Source organism: Ambystoma mexicanum, chromosome 3p (assembly GCF_040938575.1).
Source record: "Ambystoma mexicanum isolate Mex_15411 chromosome 3p, UKY_AmexF1_1, whole genome shotgun sequence".
Lineage (NCBI taxonomy): Eukaryota > Metazoa > Chordata > Amphibia > Caudata > Ambystomatidae > Ambystoma > Ambystoma mexicanum.
The window spans coordinates 1,208,140,878-1,208,161,003 of record NC_090925.1 but is presented as its reverse complement, the minus strand read 5'-3'; the positions used below and the strand labels follow the sequence as shown (position 1 = coordinate 1,208,161,003).

Genomic DNA, 20,126 nt, shown 5'->3' with positions numbered 1-20,126 from the left:
TTCTGCTCTCCTTTTTACCCCCTGGCCTCAGGTGCCATATGGCGTGGGGCTTTGCTGGCCTGCCAGGGAGGGTGGGGGTTGCGTTGGCGGGCTGAGGTGGCCAGTCAATGGGTCTGGCGTGATGGCGGATGGGAGGAGCTCCTCACCTTCCTCCGATGCAAGTAGCTTCAGGGTGATGGAGGCAGGATGGCGCTCTCCCTCCTCTTGCTGCTGCGTCCGATTGAGCAGCCAATGTGGACTCAGGTCCCGCAATGGAGCGGCAGGGGAGTGCGGCGGGGAGTCTGCTAGCCTACCAGCCCTCGTCACGGCTGGTGCCATGTGTCGTACCCTCCTGAGCCTCTGAGCCGGCTTGTGGGCGTTTTACCGCTGCTCAGCCGAGGGTCATTAGAGCTTCGGGGGCCCAGTCCCCAGGTGCCCAGTTGTCAGGCGGAGTGTTTGGGGTATCCCGCTGCTGCTCCAGGGAAGTCAAGATGTTGCGGGGAGGGAGCCACATCAGCGGGGCAAGCGACTCCTCCTCCCTCACTCCTGGCGTTCCTGGGGTGCCGCCATCTTGGAACTGTGCTTCTCCTGGGTGCTGTTTTGGGTGCGGAATTTAGTGATCGCCAGGCTCTGATTCAGCCCAGATCCGGGCTGGCTGATCCAGGGGGGCTCCGCCTGCTGCTAGTTGTCTCTGTGACGTATTTAAGTATCTATTGCAGGCTTATAACGGCAAAGTCCTCGGGCGTCCCACAGTGCTCTCAACGAGGCCACTGCATTGCTGCCACCTCAAGCCATGGCCCAATGCCTCTCTTTTTAATAACAAATAATATATGTTGGTCTTACATGTGCCAGTCCATATCACTTCAAGGATTTGTAGCTTCATATGCCATGCTTGGTGCCCTTCTTCTACCAAGTGTTGGACTACTGAAAATGTCATGTTCCTAGTCCATAGGTTTGAGTGATGTTCACTCCAGTGCACCTTTGCTTTCCTGCTGGATTGCCCAACATAATAAATGCCACAAGGGCACCATATGCTGTAGAAGGCATTTTTGCTGTTGTAGGTTGTGAAATCCCATATCGGTATCATCTTTCCAGTGCGAGGGTGGTGTACAATGTTACCCGTATTGATGTAACCACAGTTCATACAATTATAAGAGGGGAAAGTAACGTCCTCTTAGAGAAGGCAGTTGGTTCATTCTCATGCATTTTTACTAAGAGATCTTTCAGATTTGTACTTCTGATATGTGCAAATACAGACAAAGTACTGAACAAATCCCCCAAACCTGTTAACTTGGGATGGGACTGACCAATGTTTGCAAATAATGATTCTACCTTATTAATTGGTATTGAATATTTAACAATATATGCAAAAGTTGGTTGTTCTTACTGTGTTGTGATGTGTAGAATATCTTCTTTTTTTCTCATTAACCCTACATCTTGCTGCTTGCAACTCTGTGATCGTGTAGCCCTATGCCGAAAACCAGTTAGTCATTTAATTGCGTTTTTTAGTGAACTCTCCTTCATGGGATTTGAGATCCAATATGTTTTACTTTTAGAAATTGACTAATGGGTACAATTTTGATTGTGCTTGGGGAATGGAACATCAGACAATTTACCAAATTGCTCCAAACTGTTGTTTTGGGGAAGATATTCATGGTTTATTGTTTGTCTTGAGCTGTTACTGCCACATCCAAAAAGTGAATGCCTGGATTGCCCATCATAGCTGTACACTCTATACACGTGTCTATCTAATGCAGGCAGTCAATGAAAAACAGAAAGATCCCTACATCCCCATGCCCCATATAAAGAATATCATGTATGTACAACCCCCGACATTTTATATATGTGTGCCGTATCACTTGGTGGATTACATGATCTGTTTCACATAAAACTGTTAACGTACATGGAGGCCATTATTGCCCCCATTGATGTACCTGAAATTTGGTTGTAGAATTGATCTTTGCATCGGATATATGTGTTTTCAGATATAAATTCTAATAATGCCATAAGGAACACCTTTGAAGCTCCTAGTTATTCTTCTTGTAGAAGCAGCCATTCAACTTCTTCTTGTTCCACCATGTGTCAGTTGGAAGAGTGAAAGCTTTTAATGTCTGTCGTAAAGGGAATGTCAGTGTCCCCTGTTGGAATGTTTGCTGTTAGTGTAAAAAAACTAGAAGTGTCCTTAATGTAAATGACTGTTTTATGAGTGAAAGGTTGAAGAAAGAAATCTACATATTTTCCAAAGGGTGGTAGTATGCTGTTCGTGGCGCAGACTATCAGTCTACCTGGAGGATTAACAGCATCTTTGTGCCAGGTGTATGACCTTGAGCCATTCATTGTGCAAAGTGACCCTGCTTGCTGCACCAGCTAGCCATGGGTTGAACCTATGCTCCGTGACCTCTGTTCTGGGGTCATTTGGGCAATGTCCCAAGCTCAGTGAGACTAGTGGCAGTTATTGCTGGGCCTGACTCGGGCCCTGGGCACAGTGACAAAATCTTCCAACTTCTAATCCAAGTTTAATGCTATTCCACACAGCAGTTTCAACATTTCTGGGGTTAAAGCTGCAACTTCTGTTGACTCATTAAAGATGATGGATTCACTTACTATGATAGATGTGTAATATATAGATACCAATCAAAACAATATAACATACCAGTTGTGTCTTGAAAATAGATCGAATGTCAAAGTGCTTCTTTAAATATATCATAATCGCTAACGTTCTTCACTGATTCTGAAGGTGATATGCATAACACTTTGAAGAACGAAACCGTGCATTGCCACACGGTAGGCCCATATGCACTCCAATAGGGACAGAGTCCCGGGTCAAATGTAAGAGAGCTATAGTCCTAACATCTCAAAGCAAGGGGTATGTACAGGAGTATAGGTTGTATCACAAATTTAATTGAATTCAATACACTAGAAATTAAGCATTATTAACTTTCCAAAGGAGAGTGAACAGTTTTCAATAATGTGTTGTAGGACAGCATGTATCTACCGACTCAGCTGTACAAACTTCAGAAAAAACGAGTATATAGGTAAAATATTGTTAATATAAAGGAAAACATAAAATAAACCAAGAAAAGTGTACTGGGCTTACAGTGACAGCTGGTCCGTTGGGCGACTCGTTCAGCATTAATTGAAAGTGAAATATGGTTGTCAAATATTGGATGGGGACTGGAATAACCCCTCTGTTTCTTGTCGGTATCAATATGTCGCTAGTCACTGGACCAACGGTGAACCACAGGAAAACCCGTCAGAAATAATAAAACTAGTATGCCGAGGCATGCAAAAAGATCCAGGACAAGAGCGCCTTATTTGTGGTGATTGCAACATGAATTTTAATTTCAACTATGATGAAATAAATGCTCTCTAATTACACGTGTTTCGGCCCCTAACAGCCTTTTTCAAATTAGGGCTGGTGTAATCAAAACTGGTGCAAAATTAAATAAACAACCCAAATGTATTGCATCATACACAATCAAGGCAGAGATATAAAAGCAAAACAGTAAACACATTTTCAATATCATGGTATAAGTACAACAATATGATTGTGTAATTAACAGATCACAAAAGTTCATTGGTCAGTTGCAAAAAAGAAAAAAAAACACACAAAGGGATAATAATATTGGTTATGTGGGGAGAGGTAAAGTGGAGAGACATACAAACAAAACAAGAGACAAAAGAAAATGAATGCATTAGTCTCGATTGTCCTATCCAAATAGTGTACAATTAGAAACCACGGCTAATTCTTGTCAAAAACGTACCCACACCGGGGGTCCTTGACTTCTCAGTATATTGGGTCAAATCCCATTCATATCTATATAATTCCCGAGAGAAAAATATAAAATTCTCTTTAGATTCCTAGTTATTAAACTTCAAGAGATTGCACTCAATATTGTTACGTTCGAAAGGTTAAGTGTCATTGTGCATGTTATGTTATAATAGTAAAGAAAACGCTGCATTGCTCCTCCATTTTGTAAGGTGCAGTGTTGCGTTCTGGTTAGTTTCTACGTAAAAAGTAATGCGCTAAAAAGTACGTTTAACTACATGCGTTTTAGGTTTGACAAAATGTGCTCTCAATATTGTTATTCTTAAATTTGCATTTTAATGCACGTATCCATTAAATAAGGTCTAATGTTGCGCTCTTGTTAGTCTCCATAATCCATGCTGTAAGTAGCCATAGATTGAGCTGAGCGAAATAGTACCAACGTGCTATTCTACCTTCAATACATGATGTTTCAGTTCAATTCCATCGTAATTATGCGTCTCATCCAAAAAGAAACTCACATAATCTATCATCTGCCCATTACATGTCCCCACATCTTTAAACACCCTAATGTGAGAACACTGATATGCCTTAACAGTAAAAGCCACTTACTCAGAAGGAACAGAAATCTCTCGCGTCGGCTGCACTCGTTCAGTCGAGCGCCATCTTGGAACCTAATTTAAAGGTTCCCATGGCTACTCAACGCCAACGTTACCGCTTCGCCATGTAGAAGCAGTCTAAACTGCATGCTCTAATTGCGGTTGCCTAAATTAACTCATTTAGTTACTTGTTTGATTGTTACCATATACCGCTTAGCCCCATTACTTCGCGTGTATCTATAAGTTAATTATTCTGTTTATCTTGGTCTGAATTAACTCATTTAATCATTAGGAAAGTGAAAATACCGAATATGTCAATAATTACCTCCTCCTAACTGTTGTTGTGCTTCTACATACAGGTGCTATTTCATAGTTACTGTATAATTACCTTAATCGTGTAGGTACACTGATTGGTGGGTGGTAACACAGACATTGTGTTTCTGGTTAATATAAAATGGATCTAGTAGAAATTATCCAATTAAAGAACTGTAACGAGAACATGTTTTAGGAAAAAGAGAACATATTAGTGCATGCCGTTGTTATTAATGAGTACCGTTACAATATTTAAGACAGTAAGTTCCTTTCCAGCTATGCCTAAAATGTATATATGGCAATGCCTGTACTACTACAAATCTGAAATCACATATCCAACTAATTTCAACCACATAAATGAAGTTAAGTGCATTCAAGTCATTATAAAAATGATACCATTTCTGTGTCGAGATTCAACCCGAGTACCGTTGCATTAAAGAAACAAATAATTTTGGCTTCTGCCTGGCGTAATGCGCATACACAATCTCCTCCCCTCTTATTCATAGTGACATGCTTTAAGCCAACAAACTGTATGTCAGTCTTATTGTCCAACTGGTCATTCTGTTGCCAATGCACTGCCAGGGGTAGGATTGGGTCTTGACTGCCAATTTTAGCAAAATGTTCTCGAATTCTAATTCTAAGCTCTCTTTTGGTGCTACCTATATGCAGTTTTTTACACATACATATAACAGCATAAACAACATACTTTGTTCTGCAATTGATCATTTGTTTAATCAAAAATGTTTTTCCATTATGGCCCTCCAGGCTTTTGATTTTGTCTCCTGCAAATGTGCACATTGTGCAGAAGCCACATTTCCTAAAGCCTGGTTCCATTTTGGTCAGCCAGTTTGTTTCTTTATTTATTGTTGTATCTGGTAACATGGATGGGCAGATAATAGATTTAAGGGTCTTTGCTTTTTTGAAAATAATGTTCGGACTCCCATCAATACATTTGGTCAAATGTTCATCTGATTATAATAAGTACCAGTGTTTTTTAAAGATTTTTCCGATTAGTTGGTGATCTTTATTATATTGCGTTACAAACATAAGTCTCGTTTGTTTATCCTCTGTAGGTTTTCTGGTAATCAGTGTATCCTCTTGTTTCAAGTTCTTAGTTCTTTCAAAAGCCTTCTGTAGATACTTATTAGGATAACCTCTTTGCTTAAATCTGCTCCTCAACAGTTTACATTTTTGTTTGAACCCTTGATCATCTTGACAGTTCCTTCTTGCGTGAATATATTCGCCATAGGGGATGTTATGGATGGTGGTGCGTTGATGACAACTGTGTGCATGTAGCACCGAATTCACTTCCGTGGACTTGCGAAATCTTCTACTTTCCAGGTGATCCTCCTTAACATAGATGGTGAGATCTAAACGTAAACACTAGTAAACACTAGTCATCCTATCTGTTTATGTTTTGGTATTATATACTGAATGGTTTTCCAATGCATCCACTTTGACAATCATGTTGAACTAATCCTTTTTTCTTCTGCTTGACAAGAAGATATGCATTTGAATTGGATATATGTATTGATGTAGATTTGAAACATCTGACAAGTGTTGTATATGTCAGAATTGAACGCAATTTGTTGAAATAATTGGTTTATTTTATATCTTCTTTATATTAAAATATTTTACCTATTTGCTAGTTTTTTCTGAAGTTTGTACAGCTGAGTCGGTAGATACAGGCTGTCCTTCCACACATTATTGAAAACTGTTCACTCTCCTTTGGAGGGTTACTAATGTTTCATTTCCAGTGTATTGAATTTGATTACATTTGCGATACAACCTATACTCCTGTACATACCTCTTGCTTTGGGATGTTAGGACTATAGATCTCTTAAATTTGACCCGGCAATCTGTCCCTATAGGAGTGCATGTGGGGCTACTGTGTGGCAACGCACGGTTTTGTTCTTCAGTTTGCTAAACAGCCCCGAGTGGCCTTGTGGCATTTGCCCCTTTGCACCTGAAATCACTTCTAATTATATTTAATAGTTGATGTTCCTATTCACAGTACAGATAATTTCTGACTTGCTAATGCCTCCCAGCACCCTGTCTTTGCATGCATAACACTTTGACCATCTTTCCACAGAACACAGATCAAACCTGCTTTCCTCCTATTTCAAATGTATGGATAAATTCAGGCAACATGATTTTCAGGCATGTTCATCATCTCAGAAAACACTGGAGCAAGATCTTCATGTATAAGTTGGCATTCATAACAGGCACTCCTCTTTGGCAGTGGCCTTTCCCCTGACTTTGCCCCCTGTGTTGGTGCTGATGGCTGGTGATTGTCCTGTTTTTGTCAGCCTGCTTTGCTGTGGCAGTGCTGCTACTTAATACAGTACTGAAACCACACCAACATCATGCAAGCTGACTGGAGCAGTGTGTGGGCATGGGCAGTAAGAGCACCCGGCAGTGTCATCTTCCAAGTCACTGTTAAAATTGAAAATGGATAACTAGCATTGCCCTGTTTATTAGGTTCATTAATAAAAATGGGACATCCCAGGATGCTGGCACCTATGCCAGTGCACACTGTTGCTTGTTTACGATTAATATTAAAAATAATAATGTTGCCAAATCACCACATCATAATCAAAATGAGTCTGAAATAATAAGTACTTGGGATCAGAAATAAATGCTAGGGCTGTGCCCTGGCAAACACCCCTACAAATTAAGCACCGTTTATCGGGGTAGAGAGAGAGAGGTAGGTGCAAAGCTTGTGGTCTTGATTAGTGCATACCAAAGTAGGCAAGGCCCGGTGCACGAAAGGTCCTATGGCGGTAACACTTGGGTATATGTTTTATCTGGAGGCGAAAACAGAAGATCTATTGGATGACAGCGTTGCGACACCAGAAGAGCCACATCTGTTGGTCAGGAAGGTGTGTTTGATAGAGCTAGACATATAGATCCAGAGAGCTCTGATTGGCTTTGTGAAGGTTAACATGGTGGGTGTTGTGATATCAAGCATAAAGATGTTGTGTGGGGGTGTGTGGTCGATGTATATAGTAAGGGCGCTAGTAGGTTGGAGGGTGAAATTATTAATTGCAGAAGCAAGAGTGATTGAGGACTTTAAGTTGTTGTGTTAGTGGAGTTTTTAAGGCTATGCTGAACCAGTAGAGGTTCACGCTGCCTTTTGGGTGCAAAGCCGAGGTCATGCTGCCGGGGTATTCATAGGGTTGTGGCAGTTTTGCTATTACGGGTTTAATCATTTTATGGTGATTGTGTGATGCTAAATGGTGTCTTAAGTCTGATGGGAAGGAGTTGGGGAGACTGTTCTACTGTCTCGGATCAAAAATGTATCCTTGATTTAAGCATTGTGTGGTAATGTATGGCGCGTGCTGGTGAGGCTGATCCAAAATGTTTCCATCCCTATTTTGCCCGGGTTAGGTTTAATCATATGCTTTAAACATATTACTCATTCCTCATTGCCTGCCGTCCCGGGACCTGGAGCCATGCCCTGCGGGCAAAGCTATTCTACCTGCAGAGCCCAATGTGCCTGGTCCCATGCCAGAGCGACCCAACCTATATTGACCTGACTACATGACCTGCAGCCCCACTCTCTGCGGACGAAACCTGGGGCAGGGTATTTGACCATGCCAGGGCCAGTTAACCTGTCAGCACTACCCACAGGCTATATATTCAATGGCCATGATCAGGAGACAGTGAAGCTAACTGCAATGACTTCGTCCATGCCCACAGCACACTGTCCCTACCAGCAGTGGCCAAACAGCATGACCTGGAGGGACTCCTGATAGGGCCCCTCTGCCAGGAGCAAGGCTTTCAGTCATACCCCATGCTCAGTGAACCTATCAGCATTGTCTGTAGTGGCAACAGGATATGGATTATGGCCGTACCCCGTGTCCAAGGGATTCTGATTTTGTGTTAGTAGAACCAAGATGGCTACCAGGCTGATTATGGTATGAATGCCTCACCTTCCTGGATTCAGATTCATATTTGGATCTGAGGATGATCCGCCAACCCAACAGATGAAGTAGCTCTATTGTTTTTGGAATAATTGTTTTTTTTTTAAGTACAGTTTTCACCAAACCAGATTAGGCTTTCAGGTTAGCCATATGCCATCTATTAATTCGTTTTTTATTTAAATTCAGCTGGTTTTAGAGAAGCTTTAGTTTAAAATGGGCAGTTGAATGGGGTTTGCTATATTGTGCCCAACCTTCACAACTCTGACCACCCTATACAACACTTCGGCCACGCGACATGGAACTTCACAACACTTTCCAAAAAGACTCAGAATGGGTTAGATAGTTGAGGACACATATCTGAATCGAGGACAACGCTATGTACCTCAAAGAGTCGCTATGGATGACTGTAATGCACATTTTCAAATTTTGGAATCCATGCATTGGCTTTAGCTTCGGTTTCCTAAACACAACCCTAGCATATGGACACTTATTATGACGTTTTACCCGAAATTCTGCCGTGCTATTGCATGAGGAAATGCTTGTAGAACTAGAACATGTATAGCACAAACCGATATATATATATATATATCTATACATACTTTATCAATAATCCTCCATTACATTACCAGGCCTTTTCCTTGGCATTGTTTTAGTGGCTTTTCTCTCCACCCGTTTCTCTCCCTTCTGCTTTTCAAATGTATTTATTGTTATAACAATGGGGATACACATTTATAGCCCCTTCATTCTTCTTCTTCTTTTCTACTCTCCTCATCCCCTTTTCCTATCTGGTTTTGACGTTGCATTGAAGGCTTGTCCCCCAATTAAAATGCACAGAGAAAATGACACACAAAGAAACCCAACCTGAAAAAAAACATGTCAGTGTCCATTACATAGCCATGTCTCAAATTTACAGCATTAAGTAGCACACCACATTTCCTGTTTAACAGCATGTTTCTAGTACCATGTTCTTATCCTTACCTCCATTGGTTTCCGTAGCCTCTTCTAGTTTGGGGCGCAATATATTAGGACCAAACACAGAGGCTAAATTCTGCACATCCATCTTGTTCACTGTTGAATGAGACTGAACCTCATGCAGGAATCTAAATAATAAAAACACATTTATCAGAATTGTCTCCATGAAATACATTCCGTTTTTCCTGTCTGATTTTATTTTTACAATAGATATAAACTGCATTGCATGGAGCACCCGCCCAGCAGGGATCTGTTTAAAGCTTCTGGTAGCAGACAGTTAACACCATCCCTTTAACTCTATCATCTTTTCCTTTGATTCTCATTGTTAGTTTACACGGATGGGTTCTAAATTAGGAGTGGCGTATTGGAGTCTCATCCTTGCCATCCAGTTCCTAGACACCCTAACACACCTGCTTGGCAAAAACGTGTCAACAAGTGAACTGGTTGATGGGACACTCTGCCCAGAAAGTTACTTCCTTTGTTTGTAGCACCAACTACCATTAGCGGCCTCTGTGTGCTTGTGCTCTGAAAATGGTGGCGTGAGCAGAAGCGTGCCCTACAGGCAACCTGAGTGCTCGCCTGCAAGCAGTGGTGACCTCCCCGTGCTAACTATTTGGAAATTAGGGTGGGCACATGAGTGTAAATCTCGGTCGGACGGTGGCATACAATCCCACCAGGCACCAATGAAATAGTGATCCACAATCACACATTACAATTCATTACTATCCCGAACAGACTGTTCCAACGGGGTGTTTTTGATCAAATATTTTGCAAATAATGTATTTGAAAACACATTTATCTATTAACATTGGTTATAACTAGCGTACTAACTTATGAAACTGACCCAATCTGGCCAAAAAAGTGGTTAATTCTGTCAAAAAATACTGCCCCATCAAGAACCATAGGCTGACACTTTGGGAATTGCCCTATTGTCCTATAAGACAATCTGAGTCTGCATGCTCTCACTTCTGAGACACTGGGTCCCCCTACAGAAAGCATAGCTTTTTGCATTTTGACATGGGGGTCAAAGGTGCAATAGAGGAGGATGCATCTGGGAGCTAGCAATGCCAGTTAAAATAAACAAAGGTCTCGTTCCATTGGTAATGGAAATAACGATACAATAAAAGTGTTATAACAGTAAGAAAAACATGTGAATTTAAACGTTTACCTATTTCCTCGCAACGCATATTCAACCTACCAGTTTGAGTATTGTCATGCCAAAAAAGGGGATGCTGAGCCTGCAACCTTACCATTGGTAATCCCATGCTGTAACCTATGAGCCACTAGATCCCTTGTTTCCAAAAGCATAGCTTTTGTCATTAAGCCATGGTTGTCAAATATGTAATGGATGAAGATGCATCTGGGCCATTTGTAATAGAAATAAGGATAAAACAATATTATTATAACAGTAAACTATTACCTATTTCATCGTAACACACGTGAATCTTTCAGTTTGCGTGTCATCCGGCAAATGAGGGGACTTGAACCTACAATGTCGCCTTTGGTAAAATCTTGTCCTATCGTCTGAACCGCGTGGTCTCCCTACCAAAATCAGAGATTTTTGTATTCTGATACGGAGGCCAAAGCTGCAATAGATGAAGATGCATCAGGGAACGCAAATTGACGGTTGGCATAAACAAAGGTGCTGGCCTCTCTCTATCTCTCTCTCTGAGCCATTTGTAATGGAAATAAAAGAAAGCAATATTTTTTATCAAAGTAAAAAAAGTTTAAAATTTAAATGTTGACCTATTTCCTTTTAACGCACCGGCCAACCTACCACGTTGAGAATTTGTATGCCAATGAGAAGACCTGAGCATGCAACCACAGTATTGTGAAACCTATGCTCTAACCTCTGAACCACTGAGTCTCCCACCAGGAAGCATAGCTTTTTGCATTATGACATTGGGGTTCAAAGGTGTAATGGATGAACTAACAATGTTGGTTGGGATAAGCAAAGGGTCTGGTCTCTTGTAAAATGTGTAATGGAAATAAAGATAAAAACAATATTTTTTTAACAGTAAAAAACATTAAAATTAAAAAATGTACCTATTTTATTGCAACACATGGGTCAACCTAACATGTAGTATTTCCATGTCACTAAGGTGGTTTGAACATGCCACTGGTAAACACACTCTAACCTCTGACACGCTGGGTCTCCCTCAAAAAAAGCATGGCTTTTGCATTATGACATGGGAGTCAAAGGTGTGCTGGATGAATATGCATCTGGGAATTAGCAATGTCGGTTGGGAAAAACAAAAGTGCTAGTCTCCCTCTCCGAGGCATTTCTAATGAAAATAAAGATAACATATTTGTATAACTGTAAAAAAAAAGATTACAATTACACCATTCACCCACAGGTCAGCCTACCACTTCCAGCATTCTCATGCTACTGAGGGGACTTGAAGCTGCATCCTTGTTATAGGTAAACCTATGCTCTAACTACTGAGCCACTTGTTCTCTCTGTACTGAGTTTAGTATTTTCCACTATCACATTTGGGGAGGGGGTCAAAGGTGTAATGGATGAATATACATCTGGGAATTAGAAAAGTCAGCTGGGATCAAAAAAGGTGCAGGTCTCCTGCTGTGAGCCATTTGTAATAGGAATAAAGATAAAACAATATTTTTATAACCGTAAAAAACATTAAATTAAAACTTGTACCTATTACCTCCCAGCGCAAAGGACAGCCTGCTAGGGTGAGCCTTTTCATACCAGTGAAAAGGTTTCATCCTGCAACCTTTCCATTGGGAAGCCAATACTCTACCATATGGGCCATTGGATCCCACTTCAAAAAGCAAAGATTATTTTTACATGAGGTTCAAAGGTGTAATGGATGAAGATGCATCTGGGAATTAGCAATGTTGGTTGGGATCAACAAAGGTACTGGGTCCTCTTACACTGAGACATGTGTAACGTAAATAAAGAGAAACACCATTTGTATAACAGTAGAAAAAGTTAATAGTTAAAACCTTTACCTATTTCATCCAAAACACACAAGTCAATATACCACTTGTATTACTTTTATGCCACTGAGGTGGACTGAAACATGCAATCTTGCCAGTGTGAAACCGGGTCTTTTGGCTCTGAGACACTAGGTCACCCTATAGAAAGCATAGCTGTTTGGATTATCACGAGGGTCAAAAGTGTAATGGGTGAAGAGGCATCTGGGAGCTCGCAATGGCAGTTGGAATAAAACAACAAAGGTGCTGGCCTCTCTCTCTGAGCCATTTGTTAAGGAAATAAAGATGACACTATATTTTTTATAACAGTACAAAGCTGTTCAATTTAATGTTTTACCTATTTCCTCCCAAATCACAGGTCAGTTTACGAGGTTGACCATTTATATGACAACAAGGAGACATGATCCTGTAACTCAAGGCCTGCACCTAAGGCCAGGAACATGTGCCTCTGTCAGTCCTGCTAACATCGAAGGACCTGGCCCCCTGACACCACCCGGCACCATTGTTCAACATGCCTGCATAGGCCTTGCAGGACAACCTGGCCACAAAAAGGTATGTGATTGGCCACTACCTAGCCTCATCTTGGGATTCCGAATGAGCCGGGAGGCGAAGCCGGCCCTCACTCAAGGCCTGCAACTAAGGCCAGGAACATGTCTCTCTGCCGGTCCTACTGACACCGAAGGACTAGGCCCCCTGAGGCCCCCAGCTCCTTTGTTCAGCATGCCTGCATAGGCCTTGCAGGACGACCTGGCCACCTAGAGATGACAACTGTGCTGTCCATGGCCTCCCCAGGTAGCCCGCCTGACTCATCTGTGTTGCTGGCCTGTGATTGGCCACTACCTAGCCTCATCTTGGAACCCCGAACGAGCTGGGAAGCAAAGCCGGCCCTCACTCAAGGCGTGCACCTAAGGCCATGAACATGTGTCTGTACCGGTCTTGTTAACATTGAAGGACTTGGCCCCCTGGCACCATCTAGCACCATTGGTCAACATGCCTGCATAGACCATGCAGGACAACTGGGTCACCTAAAGATGGCCCTTTGATGTCCTTGGCCTCCCCAGGCAGCCCGCTTGCATCTTCTGTGTTGCCGGCCTGTGATTTGCCACTACCTAGCCTCATCTTGGAACCCCGAACGAGCCAGGAGGCGAAGCCGGTCCTCACTCAAGGGCCACACCTAAGGCCAGGAACATGTGTCTCTGCCGGGCCTGCTAACATTGAGGGAATTGGCTCCCTGATGCCCCCCAGCACCATTGTACAACATGCCCGCATAGGCCTTGTAGGATGACCCGGCCACCTAAAGATGGCTGCCGTGATGTCCATGGCTGTCCCAGGCAGCCCGCTTGTATCATCTGTTTTGCCAGCCTGTGATTTGCCACTACCTAGCCTCACCTTGGAACTCCCGAACGAGCCGGGAGGCAAAGCCGGCCCTCACTCAAGGCCTGCTACCAGTCACCATCGGCTGCCTGGTGTTGCACAGCTCCTATCTGTTACCTCAGTGCTCTCAGATATGCCTATTGTGCCCCACGGCTCTGCGTTCAGGCCTGAGCCTGTTAATATGCCTCACCCTGTCCCACGCCGTTTGGACCTCCTTTACTTCCATGGCTCCCCCTTTGCCCACCCTATCAAGTTTCTTGCTCATGTGCAACCATTGCCTTTTTGCCATCTTGCACTGATTTTTTTCACCACTCCCCATGGCTCCCCTCCACTTCACGCCCCTGGCCATACCTTGCATACCAGACCAGCCTCCACCTGATCTGACACTTCCGGCCTTGCGTTGTGCAAACAGCAGCTATGCTGGGTGATAGATATCTAAGATGAGGAATCTGTGGGAGGAACATCCATCAGAAAGAACATGAATTAGGATATTTTGTTCTTCCCAGCCATCAGCCTAAATTTACAATTCCAAATTCTAAGAAGAAGTGATCCCAGATTTTGCTCTATGGAGCTTCGTCGGGGATTATATAAATGAGTCTAGTAGAAAACAAATATTAACGTCATGGTGTTAATATATGCAAAAACAAAAAGAAACAAATGTTATAGTGAAAGCAATGTGGTACAGTCAAAACTCATGAATACAGTTGATAATATATGAAAAGAACATTTATTAACTAAATGAACCACGTACATAAATGCATGCAATTTGAACATTTTAAATAAACATGAAAAATTAAACAAAAATAATGGAGATATACTTCAGAATATTAAAAGTGTTAGCTGTGTTAAATTATAATTTGCATTAATGATAAGTGACTGAATAATTTAAACTGACAGGGCATACTACAACGTACTGTTCTCCTTTTTCAGAAACCGTGCCACGAGAAATATGGGAGATAAAATATTGAGAAATATGGGAGATAAAATATTGAGAAATAATGGAGATAAAATATCAACATAGTAATTCATATGAAGGCAATGAATAACTTCTTGAACGTAGATTGTCTTCAAATAATGTATACCAATAGTTACCTTGGGTGATGTAAATTAGAGAAAGTATAGCATTTTGGAAAGTGTATAGTTTCAGCTAGTTATTGTTGAAACCTTAAATCTGTATGAGAATAAGGGTATATAGGAGAGAGATATGAGTCTCAAGTGTCCAATCCTGATATAAAATGATATTACTGTCTATGCCATGGCTACACCAAAGAATGAATATCGTCACATTGGATGCCTTGTAGGTTCATAAACCCGTTATAAAGTTGGATTATTCAGCTATTGGTAGTTTACATGCATAATCCAAACATATATATGAATGTACATTTCACAGAAGGTATCCAATGATAATGGTCTGAAGGTGAAGGTACAACATACATTCTAATGGGATTGTGTAAGTGCTAAAAGAAAAAAGTGAGCTAATTAATATTTGGCATTTCTTCATTCCTACTAAGGAAACGGCGTGCTATGCCCAGAAATAACGGCTTACCTCTGTGAAGAGGAACGTTTCAGTTGCTATTGGTGTGTCGTGTGGTATGTGAATTGTTAGTTCCTTCTGGGTTTAGACGCAGCATTATTTTGTTAATATGAACCTAATAACGTCACTTTGTTTGTGTATGAAAGATGTCAAAGTAACAAGGAAAATAACGGTGCCATCTTGGAATTGTTAATTTTATTGTTTATCTGTAAATGATGTAAAATTAACCGAGACATGAAACGTACCATGTTGAAATGTCCAATATCACTGTAATATCATATTAGCACGTATGTTTCGTAAATTGCAAAATTCTTAACTAGGTATGACCTAAATATTATGCTTGTTAATGAGGACACGCTTGGTATGTTGTTATGTATTACATGTGGGATATTCGTTGCCTAAATATTATGGTGTAGATTTTTTAAGAAGGGAATCTCGTCTGTCAGTGTTGAATGCCATTCTCAGTGGTAAAGGAATCTCATAGGTTTATTTCTTGGTGTTTCTATTCAAACACTATTATACAGTCCATTCGTCTGGGTGGTGGAACACTTCCATAATGTGTAGATGTGATATTGCCATCACATAGATTGTTACTGAATAATACTGAACTTTGGATAGAGCAGAGAGTTGCTAAAGTTTGTTGTAGTAGTAGAGTTTAAAATGTGTAAACTCGCACAACCACCACGTTGTGCTCACCCTTGGCAGATAAACCACCTTACTGTAGTGACTGGGACCTTTGAAAATGTCACCCAGAGGTGGACTGGGAAGGAAAAGAGGCCCTGGAAATCATGTTCAAAATGGCCCCATATCACACATTTTCAGAAAGCCCAACCCTTTCCCTATGAGAACGTTTGGAAATAAAATTGGTTAGCACACAAGGGAGGCCCTGGGTGCAGGGGCCTACTGGGAAATCTCGAGAATTCTCTGTAGACCAGTTCACCCCTGATGTTATCCATGCAGTAAATTAATCTCGCTTCTTTCTGGTGTACATACAGTTCCAGATCTCCTCATCTAGGATTGGGACACAGTTTTTCTAAGCCCACACAACTGATATCTGCAAGTGTTGCTTGTGTGTATGTAGCATGACAGTGTTTGACACAAGGCTGTCTTGCACCATGATTTCTGATTCATTGATGTTCTGTGATTCTAGTCCTAAATTGTCTTTTGGTAGTAGCTATGTAATTCTTAACTCTTGTAATGTCTTTAGTATATTGACATACAACCCATTTACCACATTTGAGAAAAGCCTTTAAGATCTTGACTGAGCCAAGTCCTAGTGACGTTTTTTACTTTCTTTGAAGTGACTAGGGCTTACTATGTTTTGAACGGCTGATGCCTTTTTGAAAACCACTCATGGGGATTTCTCAAGATATTGGGACATTATGGAATCAGCTGTAAGTAAGTGCCACTGTTTACTAAGGATATTGCGAATTAATGGATTGTTTGAGAATGTTGAGTTATGACTCTGACTTCATCTATGGGCTGTATAGTATCCTTGAACACTGCAGATTTTTTAAAGTAAAAACACAACATGACCTGCAGAGTTAAAGCCTTGTAAACATAATTGTATAAAGGTTATATGTCTTGGGGGATTGGCATGGTACTACCCCATTATACAATTTCCTGGCCCTACAAGCCAGAATGGATCTTAAATTTAATGTGCCCCAGAAATTGGCTATTGAGAGGAGGAGCCACATGACACTCCCGGTCACCGCCACCGGCATGTCCCTCAGCGGGGTGATCGCTCACATCATTGGAGCAGCATAATGAGCTCCCCCAACATCCTCCGGCACCTATTGAGAAAGCGGGCCACCTCTGGCAGATGCGGCATGGGCACATTAAATTCCTACCCCCCATGTTCTCCTTTTTACTTTACTCAGGTGGGGGCTGGGTGGGTCCGCCCTCCTACCTAATACAAGCTTAGCCATGTCACACCTGGCAGAAGCAGCCCGGCCACTCCAGCATTACCTCCCCTGCCCGCCACTCCTCTTGCCGGGCCACACACGGCAAATCTGTTCCAACTGGAATTTAAGCTCTGCAACCCTCTCGTTACATTGTATGTTGTTGATGGAAACTAACCAGTTCCCAGCAAACACTCCAGGGTGATTGCCTTTTTGTAACCCCCATACACCCAGAAGACAGAACATTATAGCTTTATAAATAATGTCCTGCAAATATACTGGGAGTTTTGGGCCCTGTTGCAGACTAGAAGAACGAGTCTGGCGCAGGAGACTTTTTTATTAAATAATAATGAATGAAAGGCCTAATATTCCCTATCGCTACAGGGATATTCCCTAACTACCTAAACTAGATTAAGGGTGCTCGTCCATCGTCAAAGTCCAAAGAAAATGCCCTCCCTCCAAAACCTACTTCTAATTGTCCCTACTACTATACTTAATAACTAAATAACAACAGAATGTTCCGCTTCTGGTAACTTCCCTTTAGCCGGACTTCCTGGACTTCTTGTCAGGGTTATTCCACGAAAACAAAAAAATAAAACAAAAAAGTTCTTAGCGTTCTGAAAAGTGGTTAAAAGTCAATAAACAAGGTTTCTCAAGTTCCCTTGATAGTCTCTTATAAGACTCTGTAGCCCTTGACATAGGTTTATGCATTTGTTTGCCGTGAGGCTATGGAACATTCCTGTATCATTCCTACACCCCTTTTGGTGGTGATCTTTTAATCTCCTCCTCGCTTTAACTCCTCTGGACTCTAAGTGTCTCTGATAGGGCGTTCTGGACCCTTTTTATCTACTGTATACAGCAACTTTGGAGCTTCTCCAACGACTTACACTTCGGGGTTCTCAGGCTCCCATAACCAACGTTAATGTTTACTTTGGTTCATTTTCTTACTGTTTCTGCTAGGATACGCCCAGTCTTCTTGGACCACTACAGTTATTGATTTTATAGTTTCTCGCCAGCTTTGTACTTCATCTTTCTCAGGCTCTCATAAACTGATTTCAGATTCCAATCAACTAGCCCAAGCAATTAGCCTTTCAGTGTCTCTCATGGAACACTGTCGGCCCCCTCCAATCTCTGTCAGACTACTCTCTGGTTTTCTCCCTAAGATCTAAACTTCGGGTTTCTCAGATTCCCATCATCAGCCTTCTTCTCAATGTTTCTCATAGAACATTGCCACCCCTCTTCAATCTTTATATCATACACCTTGTGTGCTTCCCAATATCTCTTTTCAGTGTCTCTCTCAGGGCGCTGTTGGCCCTCTCTAATATTTACCTCAAACAACTCTCATTTAGGCTTCTTCTAAGGTTGACACCTCGGATTTCTCAAGTTCGCATAACCAGCTTTGTAACTCATTTCATACAGTTTGTTCAGTCTCAGTTGCCTTCCCCTTTCCTGAACCACCCGGATACCTTCCCTTGGGCTCGGTTGGTTCCCTGAGCTTGGTGTCGGAATATGGTGCCTTCACCATCTCTTGTTCTCTGCTTCCTCAAGTCTATCACTGACTCCCCTCTCTGTGTCTGTTCGCTTCTGTAGACTCTTCACAAGTCGGTAGATGGGAGATTTCATTCCTCCAGGCTTGACTGGTCTCAGCATTGTTTAGCCCCGGGCCCCGGTCCCACCACTGCTTCCTGGGGGGGTCACTCCACCAAGTGGGATTGTCTCTGTGACTCTCTCCTTGGAGTGGTATTTCACTGCTCATTACCTAAGGTGTTCTCTTGCACTCGGGGCTGCCATGACTCTGCAGCTCCATGGCATTTTGCCCCATGAGGACATACCTACGTAAAAGGTCCAACCCTGTGTAGGGTTCTCGCTCTTCAATTCAAAGTTTTTCTTGGGTTTTTGTACATCATGCAAAACGAAAGGGAGATGACTGTCCTCTTTGACTATGGAGTTCAGGCAAGATCCAGCATTACCTGAAACAATAGAGATTGAGGAACCGTCACTACTTGGTGGATTCAGAACAGAAGTATTCCAAACAGAAGTAACAACAGTTTTTCCAATTCCCATGTAGGCATATAATGTTATCTGGACCGGGAGTTCACCATCGGAATGGGAGTCCTTGTCCCGGAGAGGGGAGTCACTCCCAGTGAGGTCTCACTTGCCCAGAACCCTAGGGAGAGTCTGGCTTAGTGGGTTCAACTCCCTAGCCTCAAAGTGAGTGGCACCCCTCTGGGGAGAAGGGACAAATACCCTAGATTCATCACAGCCTGTAAACCTTGCTAAACGCTGTTGGTGCGTTCAAGCCTTTAACTCACGCTTCAGGGCCCTTAACTACCGGTACCACCCACAGGCGAGTTCTATAAAGCTTAACTAACTCTAAAGAACCTTTGTTCTCTTTTCAAAAGCAAGACACAGTTTGCTCTGTTTGTCTTGATAACAAGGTATGTCAACCTCAGTAAAACAATAAGACTATATTAAGTTACCAAGTAAAGCATTTTTTAAAACTGAAAACCAGATTAGTTGCGGACTGAGGCAGGAAAAACAGGGTACTCAGTGGTGTGATGGGGGCCTAGCAGCATGTGTCAGCAGGTGGGCATTTCACTCCCTATGAGTTAGGGGTCATCCATCACATCACTGAGGACCCTGTTTTTCTGCTGCTGTCCATAGTTACTCATTGCATGACTGAGAAATAAACAAAGCAGCAGCCCAGCCCCGCTAATCCATCACTGCATATTGGAGTTGTTGGTTATGAAGGGGGAAAACAGCAACAGGGTCATCCCAATAAATGTAAACTAAGTGTACTTCACA

At 42.1% G+C, this 20,126-nt stretch overlaps 1 protein-coding gene across 1 annotated transcript in view; it reads right to left on the bottom strand.

Moving 5' to 3' along the window:
* The window catches only part of LOC138581365 (rho GTPase-activating protein 24-like), a 270,059-nt gene that overhangs the window by 39,076 nt on the left and 210,857 nt on the right, over window positions 1–20,126 (bottom strand). Inside the window, exon 6 of the mRNA XM_069652645.1 lies at window positions 9,561–9,682. Coding sequence (XP_069508746.1) covers window positions 9,561–9,682 — 122 coding nt within the window. The remainder of the gene's footprint in view (window positions 1–9,560; window positions 9,683–20,126) is intronic.